At 42.8% G+C, this 13,268-nt stretch overlaps 1 protein-coding gene across 1 annotated transcript; it reads left to right on the forward strand.

Moving 5' to 3' along the window:
• Window positions 1-7,193: 7,193 nt before the first annotated feature.
• Window positions 7,194-13,228, forward strand: LOC101583364 (cytochrome c oxidase assembly protein COX11, mitochondrial). The gene is made up of 4 exons (XM_004645301.2): window positions 7,194-7,601; window positions 10,318-10,473; window positions 12,010-12,135; window positions 12,801-13,228. Exons 1-4 carry the CDS (start codon window positions 7,236-7,238, stop codon window positions 12,981-12,983), a joined length of 831 nt encoding a protein of 276 aa, XP_004645358.1. The 5' UTR covers window positions 7,194-7,235; the 3' UTR covers window positions 12,984-13,228.
• Window positions 13,229-13,268: the final 40 nt, after the last annotated feature.

Below are 13,268 nucleotides of genomic sequence, written 5' to 3' on the forward strand. Positions count from 1 at the left end.
TATATATGCTTTACTTTTAAGTATTTGGTACAGGCTCTCACTATGCGGCTTGGACTCAGTGATCCTCCTGTTTTCAGCCTCCCCAGTGCTGAGATTACAGGCGTGTGCCACCACGCCCAGACTCAGTAGCCAGATCAGTGCACCTAGGGGTGGGGCTGACACGGCATGTGGTGCCAGAGATCAAACCCTGGTCCTTGAACTTGCCTAAGGTTGCCTAAGCAGGTGCTTTAGTCTGCGGAGCTAGCTGGCCAGCCCCAAACAATATATATGAAACAATGATGTCTTTGACCTCATATGCAAAATAGGACACAATCACAACTAACTAGAAAGCTTGTAAGATTTATTTTTTCTGCTCAAATATTAAAGGGTCAGCCAAATAGCTCAGCAGATTAAAGCACCTCCAAGCAGGCACAGGGGCAAGAGAACCTCGGAGCCTGTGGTGGCGGCCCCACCTCTGGGGCACGTGAGATGCACATTGAGACTGGGTGTGGTGGCACATATCTGTAATGCCAGCTCTTGGGAGGCTGTAAACAGGTGGATCACTACAAGTCCAATCTAGTAGTGACACCCTGAACACCCTGTAGATCCTTCCCTAAAACACAAAAATAAATAAAATACAAAATAAAAAAGAATGATATTAAAAATTAAAGATGTCAAACCTTTACTGGTGATCTCACCCTTTATATTTAAATGCATAATCAACACTTTTACCTGCACAAAAGAGGTGGATGAGCCTTGCTCCAGGAGCCCCCATCCCATTCCATTCACAAGGGAAACCATTATTTAATCATTAGTTATCACAATGATGTATGTACTATCACAAGCACACTTGGGACCGAGCACTGTCCAGGGTTACACACTCATTCAAAGCTTTAAGGAGAAGCCTCAATCCAACACCTCCCACGCTGCATTACTAGTATACCCATGCACATCAACAGATCTTTTATTATCCTCAGAACTCCTTAGACTCAGGGATCAGCCTTGGTCTCTGAACTCAGTCTGATATTCAACAGTCTAAGCAGTTTGTTCTAGGTCAGAAATAATTTTAAGATGCTCCACTTACACATAGACACACAGGCATATCAATAATTTTAATGGAGGCAGGAAAAATATTTCACACTATGAGTTATGATCAAGATATGCGGTGGGTTTTCAAATCTAAATATTTTACTATAGTGAAAGACACAATGCCATGAGTTCCCCTCAGAATTTTCTTCCTTGCTTTGAACACACTTATCCCTTCATTCTTGCTGCTTCCTGAAGCATTTCTAGAAATCATCTTTAGTGAGTGTCTTTACAAGGTGTTATGGTTTATATCTGGATGCCCCTCCAAAGCTTTACGTAAAAGGCAGAGCTTTTGAAAGGTGATTGCATTATGGGGCATTTTGGCTTGTGTATAAATGCCCACCCACATGCAGTCATGGGTGGGGCTTTATGGAGGTGGGTGGATCTAGGGTGTGTGACATCAGGACCAATTCATAGTGTGATGCTAGGGTTAAGGTTGCTCCTCCCTGGGTGTGAGTGCTACCTGCCTGAAGGGTGGGTGGCCTGGGTAAGATATAAGGGGCTGCTGCTGGTTACCCACCACTTGCTTCACTGCTCTGTGCCTCCTGCCTGTCATGAGCTGTTTCCCCTCTTGGATACCTCTCTGCCTTGCTGACCTGCCGTGGAGTCAGCTAACTATGAACCAAAACCTCTATAACCCATGAGCCCAAATAAACCTTTCCTCATTTAATTTTGGGTGTTGGGTATTTTATCTCAGGAAAGAGAAAGGTAACTAAGATAGGGAGTTATAGCCAAATATGATGCTAAGAGGTTGAGCCTGATTGGTAGAGGCAGATCACCGAGGGCAAGACCTAGAAAGATATGCGTATCTCCTTTCCTGATTCCTTTCTTCACACTCTTTACCTCCTGGATAGCAGTAGGTGGGCAGATTTCCTCTGCCCTTCCGTCATGTGACGTGGACTAAACCTGCTGTGGGTGTGGGATATTTTGTCCAGGCAATGAAGAGCGTGGCTAAGACACAAAAGTCTGATCAGAACAACTATGAAAGGTAAACGTTTTAAATGGATTGAGGACACTTAAATAGTCATGACAGGGGCCAGGGAGATGGCTCAGTAGGATAAGCGCTTGACTGGCAAACGCAAGGATCTGAGTTCAATCCCCGGTTCTGGAAAAAAAAAAAAAACTTTGGGTTCTAAATAGTCATGACAGTGCAACTATAGATACTCACGAAAGAGGACCTCCAGAACTGCTTCAGAAAGTGCCAACATCTATAGGATAAGTGAGTTCAAAGCAAGAGGGAGCAATCTGAGGGAGATTAATAGCAATGTGTCTTTACTATAATAAAATATTCTAAAATTTAAACATTCAGTTAGGCCTGGTGCCACATGCCTATAATCCCAGCACTTGGAAGGCTGAGGCAGGAGGATCACTGTGAGTTCAATGCCAGCCTAGGCTACAAAGTGAGCTCAAGGCCCTGCTGAGCCGCATAGTGAAACCTTGTCTCAAAAAGCCAAAAAACAAAACAAAAATGTAAACATTCATTGTATTTTTCAATCATACCGCACAATGTAACAAGAACACTGCTGCCTGATTGTTATCATCTTCATGACAAAGTGGCTTTCTACATGATACAGTAAAAATAGCAATGTGTAAAGACTGAGCAAAAAATTGAAGCTTAAGCTCCAGTTCTGCTACAATGGAACTACATGCTTTGTGCAAGTGACTACATTTGACACCATTTTCCACCTCTGTAAAATCGGCAGATGGCCTTCTCCGAGGCCTGAGGGTCAGGAGAAGCAGGAGGAAGGGACTATGTCTCCTCCCGGGCCTTTTCTCCTTACTCCTAGCTCTTCTGAAATTTACAAAGTGGAGATTCCTAACCAGACTTTCTTCTTTCTTTCTTCTTGACTTTTTTCCCTGCTGAGCTTTCGGAGGGTGCCCTGTGAGGAAGGAGTCAACACAACGTCCGGCTCTGGCCTGATGCCACAGGCAATGAAGATCTTGCATGTGTGGGCCAAGGTTCACTGTGCTGATTGACTTTTATGCAGAAAGGGTGGCACACATGTACACACGTACACACACACACACACACACACACACACACACAGGCAACCGTAGCCAGAGTTCTCACCACTGGATGCTCATACACGTATCTGTTTATTCACGCAAACTGTCTTGTTCTCTCTTTGAGAAGGCCTTAAAGCAATGACACCTAAAGAGCAACGCCTGCCTCTGGTGACCAGATGTATTTACTTTTTTTTCTAAATAGTACTCTCCACTTAAAAACACAAAACCAAAAACAAAGTTCCTTGCAGAAAATGACTGACTCAAGGTTAGAATGAGGAGACGCCAGAGAAGCCCGGCACCTCCTGTGCCAGGAAGCAAGGAAGTGCTCAGGGATGATGCCAAAGGGGCCAAGTCAACAGAAGGAAACGTGACATCAGAACAAAGACTTTGGCGTCAGGATAATCAATTTAAAAAGAGAATTGAAGAAAAAAGCAGAAAGACAGCTTTGGCAAATGGGAAGGGGAACAAGAGTTGGAGGGGGAGCGAGGGAGGAGGGGCGAAGGGGGACAAAAAAAGAAGTAAGACGTGTTAGGTACATGTACAGACTTGCTACAATAAGCACAATTGTTCTGAAATGCAAACGTGTAAGAAGAGAAACTAATAATAAAAAGAACTCAGAAAAAGTAATGTTTTAAGCTCCAGTTACAGGAATCTGTAGTGACATAAACAAATAAGTGAGCAAAAATACATGAAAGATGTAAAAGCAAGCTCTGTCGTGCAACTGAATTCCAATTATAAACTTAGAGTGATCGCATTAGAAAATTGTCAGCTGGAACCCCTCATCCTAATAACAGATGTAGGCAAGAATCCTGCATGAAAGCAAAATCTGGTAGGTGTGATTAGGAGCAGGGTATTCGTACAGCGTCAGCGCTTCCCCCCACAAAGCTCATTCATTGTTCATGAACCGTAACATAGTTTTAACATTTGTTATAACTACATTAATGTAACATATCAATAACATTTGTTATTAATTAATCTTAAACAGAAAAACCTGGCAGGCACAGCTTAATAAAGAGATGGAAGAAGTATCACAGTCAAGGGATAAACTGAGACTAGATGATTCCTGAGGAGATTCATGGAGAGCACAGGGCACCCCCTCTCTGGCGTTCCACAGAGGCTCATAAGCTAGGACAACACAAGACAAAAAAGCCCAGAGAGGGAAACTACGGAGTAACCAGTCTGTGTTCTTCAATTACGTCACAGGATGAAAGTTGAGGAAAGACTAAAGAGCTATCCCAGAGGGAATGAAACTAAAAAGATGCGACATCTAAAACCAAGAACAGCCTTGGATCAGATCCGAGACCTAAAATAAAAGTGGTCTGGACAAGTGGTGTAGTGTGAACGTGGTCGATGAACAAGACGGTATTTAAGACTTTGTATACTGCAGCACTGGCCCCTAGTACTTCAGAATAAATGAGGTGATCATGGTGGGACATTGTTTGAAAGGGATCAGTTTCTTCACAAGAAAAGACACCAAGAATATTGCTCACTCCTCTCAGGCATGAGAGTACACAAGATGTCAGAAGGAGAGCCCCACCAGGAACAGAATCTGCCAGCACCTTGATCTCAGATGTCTCAGCTTCCGGAAAGGTGAGCACTAATTCTCTTTTGTTTAAGCAAAGCAGCCTGGGTATTTGGTCATGGCAGTCTAAGGCGATCACACAGGGTAATAATAGTAATCGATTACTAACTTCTATCAACTTTCTGATTTTGATGCCTATATTGTCATTAGAATGGGGAAGAGTATCATCAAAGGGCGCCAAAATCTCTCAAACTCAAGAATCTAGGTGGTGTAGGAAATCTGTGTGTTATTTCTGTGACTTTTACGTAAATTTGAAAATCGTTATTAAGAAAAAATTGATGATTAAAACTAAATAATTGGGCCGGCAACATAGCTCAGGGGACTACAGCGCCTGCTTAGGCAAGCTTAGGCAGGCTCAGGGGACTACAGTTCCATCCCAGCATGACATGCCTCACCAGCCCCACCCTCAGGGCAGACTGAGCTGGCCAAAAAAATAATAAAAATTAAAAAATTAAACTACATGATATTCTAACCACAAAATTCCCAAGAGAAATACCAAAACATTTTAATTATCATCTAGAAATATTTTACAGACATGAATTGTCATTTTATACAATATTACGATTATATGATACATTTTTTTTTTTTATTAAAGGAGAAAGCTACAAAGACCACTGCCCCTGTATTGTTATCAACACTATGGTATCTCAGGGAGGAACAGCTGCGTTTGCAATTACAACAAAAAGAGTAAACTATTAGAAAGTCAAAACAAAAATAGCGCTACTGGCATATTTATCCAGCTGCATACCTAAAGCTGCATGGAAAAGGTACCTGGAAGAAAAAGCGGTCAGACAAAATTCATGTTGGCTTCAAGGATATGAAACAGGATGTAAGTGCGTGCCGTAAGAAAACTCAGAGATGGGCAATCGTGTCCTCAGAGACCTGACAACTTGTATGAAGAACCAAGGAACATTTTCAAACACTATCATAACGCAACCTATATAAATCCAGAGTAAAAAGGAGCCCGAAATATTTGTATTGCTTTTGCAATTTTGTGGCTCTGTCGTAAGTTAATCAGTTATTTGTTCAAGGTGACGGTCATCGCTTACCCGATATTACAGTGACCTCTTAGCCCTTCCACTTCCATTCTCAACCCAGCCCATCCCTTAATCCATTCTCACTCAATAACCAGTATCTTTTGCTCAGTGTACATGTAATCAGATCGAGCACTGCTGTGCTTCAAATACTGTCCAAGCTTCCCTGGACATGGCTTGAAAGGCTGCGCATTCTCTCGCCTCTGTTCTGACCCACTTCCTTTGGCAGCTCCCGCTGCCCACTATTCTGGGAAGAAGCTGGCCTCCTTTCCTTCTCTACGCAGATTCCTGCTTCTGGGCTTTTGTATCTGCAATTGTCACCGCATACGGAGGTCCTCATCACGGTTGAGAAGTGGGCTCAAATATCACCTCTTTAGTTAGACCTTACTTTCACCTCTCCAGCAAGACCAAAGCTGCTACTGCTCCTCCTCCCCCTAGACGATGTTCAGCCCGTCCACTGTCCTCACTGCACTGACGGTTTCTCTGAAATTCTCTTAGGTGTCTGTTACTTGATTTTTCTCCTGAACTCAGTAAAACGCACGCTCCGTAGGAGAGGTGACCGCAATAACCCCAGGAGCCTGAAAAGTGCCTGGCCCACATGAAGAGCATAATAAACACACGTTGGAAGAGGGGCTCTCAGGACTGCACTTCTCCTCACCCGGGAAGGGAAGATAACGTGTTGTTGCCCTTAGAAGAAGCACAAACCTTTTCACAATTCTTACTACGCCTCTGGCACTGTAAAAATCACTTTTTAATGCATACTGTCATCAATGTTACGACTGTCATTTTATAAATAAGGCCCACTAGGGTAGTTTCTAGAAAGATGCTCCCTTCTATGGCAGCAAAATCCGCTATGCCACCTACCCCCTGCCCCAGTTCTACTTTGTCCTTGCAAAATATTATAAGCCTGTTGGGGTTTTCCCCCAAGATGGACATATTCGTCTTCTTCAGCTCTTTCTTAAGTGACCCTCAAACCCTGGTCACTGTCTTCTGAACAAACTTCAATGCTCCAGGTCTCTCCAGACGTGCTTTTCATGGGGCAAGGGTTTCTAGGGCGTGAGAGGAGTGGAAGGTCTGGGTCCGAGGAAAGGCAGGTGCCCAGGGTTGGAGAAGTTAACCCAGGAGGGCTTCCGGACAGAGGCGATTCCTGAGCAAAAGAGGGTGGGGAGGAACCAAGCCAGGAACTCCATGGACAAGTCCCACGGGACATCTGCCTGTGGGGCTGCTAGATCGAGACAAAGGATGATACTTGGAAGACGAGGGTACAACTCAAGTGATGGCACGCTTGCAGGCGGCGGAGGGAGCCGCGTCTTTTTCCAGTACAAGAGGCAGTGGAGGGAAGCAAAGCGACAGAACAGCCAAGAAGCAAAACGCGAACTTACCCGCTCGCGGGCAAGCCGGCCTCCGTAGCCCGACTAGAAGCGTTGCTACCTGAGGAGTCCGGTAGCCAAGGCAGCAGCAAGCTCTACGCAGATCACGCGAGACGTAGCAGACCTCGCGAGAGCTGAACTCTCGTCCCTGACAGGCGGGCGTTCAGTCCCGGGGTCATGGGAGGAGGGCTCTGGGGTCCGAGATGGACGTGCGCTGCTCTCTGTGGCTGGCGTCGGAGCCACCCTGGCTTGACGGCAGGGGTTGCGGAGCGGATAGAACATTTTCTTCGGCTGGGACGGAGGGGGCCGGGAGCTGCCGAGAGGGGACTGAGGAGGCTTGGGACGTGGAGGCGCCCGAGCCTGGCGCGGGGTCCGAGCGCGGGGCCGCAGTGGCGGCCGAAGGGCACGAACCCTTTCACGCGTGCGCAGGAGGAGGACTGGCGGCGGCGGAACAAGACGGTGCTCACGTACGTGGCCGCGGCCGCCGTGGGCATGCTGGGGGCGTCCTACGCCGCCGTGCCCCTGTATCGGCTCTATTGCCAGGTAGGCGGCCGCCCTCGGCAGGGGTGAGGTGCTGGTGGACCGACCCAGACGCGCGCCCCTGGAAGGGGTGCCCCCGCTCATTCCGCAGGAGGAGGCGGGCTCAAACTGAGAGTTGCCCCAGGTCATCGGAAAAGTGAGTGGGGAGGCTGCGGGGGAGGGAGGGCGGATCCCTAGGTCCCCGAGGAGTGATGGGTTTGCACCCCGCTGCGTTGGGAGATTCCCGGATGTGAGCTGCACACCCCCCGTCGAGGAGGTCTGCTGCCGGACTGACACCGGACAGTCATTCCGCGAGCCCCTGTGGTTGGTGTGGAAGTTAGCCCTGGATACGGGGCTCTGCCACGACGTAGGCTGCAGGGAGTAGCCTGGGGTGGGACGTTTCATCCAGAGGCATGAATTAGACTGTTCCTGTTAATAAGTAACTATTACGTGCTTACATTGGGCTTTTAGGTCACAAGTTGCAGTGCAACAGTTGCAGACCAGCGTCATCAACATGACCTAAATTAAAGAAAGTGAATTCAGATTCCTGGGTTCAGCTCAGGGCCTTTTTAAGTCTCCTAATGTATTTATGTGGAATGTGCAGTAACTGGGTTTGAGGAAGATGAGTGTGGAATGTGAATTTGGTTGTTTTTTTTTTTTTTAATTTTATTTATTTATTTATTTATTAGAGAGAGAGAGAGAGAGAGAGAGTGGTGTGTGTGTGTGGCCAGCTCAGCCCACCAGGGGGCGGGGCTGGCTGGCATGTGGTGCTGGGGGATCGAACCGCGGTCCCTGATGCTTTGCTAAGCTTGTTCTAAGTAGGTGCTTTAGACCACTGAGCCATCTCTCCAGCCCCTTGGTTTTGTTTTGAGACCAGACAGGACCAACAGTACACTCCAGAACTACTTGCTGGTTGGATTGTAGGTAGGACTGAATCCAAATTTAAGTGTAGATCCCACGCAAACCACATGGGCTGGAAGGGAGTGACTTGTCCCGCAGGAAACCTTTCCCAGTGCTGGAAGGCAGTTTGGGTTGACCCAGCCTAGGAAAACAGACTTAAAGTGTTACTGGCACTAGAGGGAAGGAATGCTGCTTAGTATCAGCGCTGCAAAGGATACGCCCACCCTCCAAAATATCAGTACTGCTGAGGCTGAGAAACCTTGCTCCAAACTGTAAGTGGCGATATCATACATGTGTTCTTGTGTATGTTTCCACATTGCAATTGCCGGGCAGAATGTTATGAAAAACAATGTTAACTTTAGTTCTAAAAATCAAACTGGATGCTTTAACAGCAATATTTGCAGAAGAACAAACCACTTCATGCAGTGACTCATTTTATGAACTTGTAAAATGTAACTCAAAACATGTAAAATTCATCCATTCAGTGGTCCAGAGCAATGCAATTTTTTATTTTTTTTCCTTCTTTGGTCTACTTTACTTTTTTTTATGCTTTAATTTCTTGAAGCACTTATATCAAGGAAACTTGAGAGAGAACAGTTACAAATTTTGTTATTTGAGGGGCTCAAATTCTTTAGGAAAAGGAATTATACCTTAAAATGCACACGTTGTGTCCTTCTTAGGTAAAGGTATAGTTGTCTGTTAAATAAGGATGAAGATTTGCTTTCTGCATCTTTTGCAGTTACACTATGATTCAGTAACATTCATTGCATGGCAGTTGAGTGAAGCAGGGTGATTTATGCAAAAGAAAGACAATTACACTAGTTTATTGGGTGTCTTCCCTAGTTTCAATTTCTTTTTTTTTTTTTAACCCCTTGTAGCATGATAACAGGTAAGTTATCTTGAAATTAAAACTGACACCCTCTACCATCAATGAATGGCTTTAGAAGGACATTTTTGAAATGATAAATAATAGCAATGGAGGTAAACATGAAGTGTCAGGCACAAATTACTAGGTTGACTGTAATAGTAGCCAAAGGAGTTAGGTGCTCCCATTAACTAATGTAGACTATAAAATCTGCATTATGTAAAGTACATAGAACATATAAAAATATTCACCTACATAGGAAAATATTTATGCTGTTTTGGAAAAGCAAAATATCAAAGTGAAACTACAAACTAATTTGGATTATAAATGCTATGATATGGCAAAGGATCAGACAGGAACATGGAAAAGCACATATATTTAACTGTTTTTGTTGAAAAGATCAACTCATGGATAAGTTGTTGTTTTGATTCTTTCGACGGTATGGAGGATTGAACCCAGCCCCTTAATTTCTTATTTTGAAGAAGGGTCTCCTTAAGCCTCTAGGTTGCCTTTTTTATTTTGAGAAGGGGATTCACTAAGTCTGTAAGTTGCCTAGGCTGGAGTTCAACTTGGAGTGCTCCGACACTGGGATTTCAAGCACACCTTCACAACTGGCAAATTTTATCTCTTAATGAGTGATAGTTAATATTAGATACTAGCAGTAAACAGAGGTTTGTTTAATAAAAGGTATGCCTTGAAATTCTGTGTTTTCTTATCAGTGGTAAATTATCTAATGACTTTCTCCCTATTGACTAATTGGCAATTCATTTTAACCAAAAGATTGCTGAAAAGTAGGAATCACTTTAACAAATACATGCTGTTCACGTCCTGAAAGTGGGCAAGCCACTGACAGAAATGGTCAATGATAAGTGTGTAAAATTGGCTCACAACTGGATTATTTTTAAATTTTTATTGTTATGTAATAATAGATCAATGCCTAAAACTATTTTGCCATATTAAGTATGTTTTTTCTAGACTACCGGCCTTGGAGGATCAGCAGTAGCAGGTCACGGATCAGACCAGGTGGAAAACATGGTGCCTGTTAAGGACCGGATCATTAAGGTTACCTTCAATGCAGATGTACACGCCAGTCTCCAGTGGAACTTTAGACCTCAGCAATCGGAGATCTACGTGAGTGACTAAAGCCCTCATTAGAAGATGACTTGTTTCAGTGTAAAACAATTTTTGTCACAAACTGTTTCACTGATTGAAACTTAAATTTCAATATACAAATATGTGGGTAATTCTCTCTCATGAATCTTATGAATTATTCATGAATCTGTTAATGTTTTGAAGAAATTACTTTTTGGTAGTGTTCTGACGTTACAGGATGTATGTTAACCTGAGGTAAAAGGTTATCGGCTTTTAAGTTATGTGATAGTAAATGTCAGTTTGAAACAAGGAAAATATCTATTTTTGATAGCTTCCCTAATTTCTCGGTTGTTGATGATATAAGAACAGTGAAAATCACCAGAGAGAGGGCAGGGAAATGAAAAATAAAGAATTAAAATATATTACGTCCAGGAACAAATTAATGCAAGAATCAAGGTATGTCCTCTCCAAAAGGAAAAAAAAAAGAAAGAGTTTTAAAGCCTTTTAAGTAAATACTTCCCTAATATTAGATGTCACATCACACTTCAGGAAGACTAATCTGTAATTCTGACTGCAATCCTGGGAAGATTTTTATCTGAAAAACTCTCGTTAGTTGAGGATTAGCCAAGAAGTCTTAATGTCAACCCTTATTGGAAAACTCCCATAAGTTACTGTACTAGTCCAGTTTTAGTAAAGGAGCTGTGTGAGCTTTTGATGATTGATTTTATGGATTATGGTTTTGCTTATTCTAATTTCCTGGTAGTGTATAAGCATTAGCAGTGAATGAGTATAAATAACAATACTTTGGGGATGTTTTTTAAAACCTTGTTATTTCTCTCAAAGCATTAACAATTTTTGGTTAAGATTCTGTTCAGTCAGGTTTATTCTGGTTATAAATTTACACTGATCAAGGTAAGTTTAATATTAGTACCCTTTTAAAAAATAGTCATAGCTAGGCAAGGCAGCACAAACCTGGATCCCAGCACTCTGGGAGGCTCAGGCAGGATTGCCGTAGCTGGGGCGATTTTGCAACTTAGACCCTGTCTGAAAACAGGGCTCGAGATGTAGCTTAATGCCCTAGGTCCAGTCCCTACCTGCTACAGGGGAACAAAAAGGCCAATCATGACAGTTAGGTTAAAGGATTATAAAGAAGTCAGGCTTGGCCTGTATTGTGCTTGGCTTGTCCTTGGACACTTATTTTATTTTAATTTTTTTTTTTTTGGCGGAACCAGGGATTGAACTCAGTCCTTTGCACTTGCCAAGCAAGCACTTATTCTACTGAGCCATCTCCCTGGCACATTTTAAGTAACTTGCATGTTACTGCTTGAAGACTTCAGATATATGAGAGGTTCTGTTATTCTGTCCATAACAGAATACTTTGTTCATTGACATGCAGATAAAATTTGAAACTCAGGTTTGGGTAATATTCATAATTTACTTTGTTGAACTTTCTATCAGTTTAAATTATGTGTTACAGTCTGATGCATAGGAAAAATAATACGGGTTATTTAGTAGGGGAAAAAAGTGAGCTGTGTGACATTTAAAGTACTGATCATGGGTGTGCATTTAAAACAGGTGGTACCAGGAGAGACTGCACTGGCATTTTATAAAGCTAAGAATCCTACTGACAAACCAGTCATTGGAATTTCTACATACAATGTTGTACCATTTGAAGCTGGACAGTATTTTAACAAAATACAGGTAAACACAATGAACGTAAGCATTTAATGTCTCAAACTTGAAAATAAACCAAATGAAAATGGGGGAAGGATATCTAGAAACAAAGGGGAGGAATAGGGAAGGTAGGACAAAGGGAAGAAAGAATCAAGATACGTTAAGTGTTCTCACTCCCTAAGGTGAATTGCCAACTTGTACTAATAAAATGTTTTTTAAAAATATGAGTGTAAGGCTGGGCATAGTGGTGCATGCCTGTGATCCTAGCGCTCAGGAGACTGAGGCAGGAGGATCGTTTTGAGTTTGAGACCAGCCTGGGCTACAAAGTGACCTCAAGGCCAACCTGTGCTGCACAGCGAGATCCTGTCTTTAAAAAAAAAAAAAATAATACAAGATGTGTAGAATAAAACTTCTTAGAATGTTTTAGGAGATACTTAGGATTTCTGAAAATTTCTTTTCTTCTAAATTTCAAGTCACCTTTACACTCATTGTTTCTGTTTGCTATGTAGACACAGACAGCCAGGCCAAATGATTTCTGTATTAAGATTAGAATTGACTCTGTAAAGCAAGGCTCAGTCTGAGGTGAAAAGATGACATTATTCTATCCCAGAATTTAACTTCCAGAAATGAACGATTATTCTGTGACAGGCAGTAGAAATGTTACTAAACAAGTACCTTTCTGTGACTTCTAGTGTTTCTGTTTTGAAGAGCAAAGACTGAATCCCCAAGAAGAAGTAGACATGCCGGTGTTTTTCTACATTGATCCTGAATTTGCAGAAGACCCAAGAATGGTGAATGTTGATCTTATCACGCTTTCTTACACATTTTTTGAAGCAAAGGAAGGGCATAAGCTGCCAGTCCCAGGTTATAACTGAAGTAGTATCCAAGTCCTGCTTCAGATTTGTGATTTTTGAAAAATCATGTATCTTACATTCTCATTGGAGAAGTATTCTACAGTGTGAATTGAAATTTTTTAAGTAGTTCTTTTATTTCTTCCAGTGAATTTACTTCACTCAGATTTAACTTTTACCATAAGAAACAAATAAGCCTCAATAAAGCATGTGATTGTTTGATATACCTAGGAACTTAACGGTTTAAAATAAAGTTGGTGGAAACTGAACATGGAAGAGGAGTCTCTGAGCTCTAATGACTTGCTCAAA

Source organism: Octodon degus, unplaced genomic scaffold (genome assembly GCF_000260255.1).
Source record: "Octodon degus isolate 3935 unplaced genomic scaffold, OctDeg1.0 scaffold00222, whole genome shotgun sequence".
In the NCBI taxonomy this organism is placed as follows: domain Eukaryota; kingdom Metazoa; phylum Chordata; class Mammalia; order Rodentia; family Octodontidae; genus Octodon; species Octodon degus.

Coding starts and splice junctions, on each gene's coding strand:
- LOC101583364 (XM_004645301.2), top strand. CDS start 7,236: ATGGGAGGAGGGCTCTGGGGTCCGAGATGGACGTGCGCTGCTCTCTGT. Junction 7,602..10,317: donor TGTATCGGCTCTATTGCCAG/GTAGGCGGCCGC, acceptor TGTTTTTTCTAG/ACTACCGGCCTTGGAGGATC. Junction 12,136..12,800: donor AGTATTTTAACAAAATACAG/GTAAACACAATG, acceptor TGTGACTTCTAG/TGTTTCTGTTTTGAAGAGCA.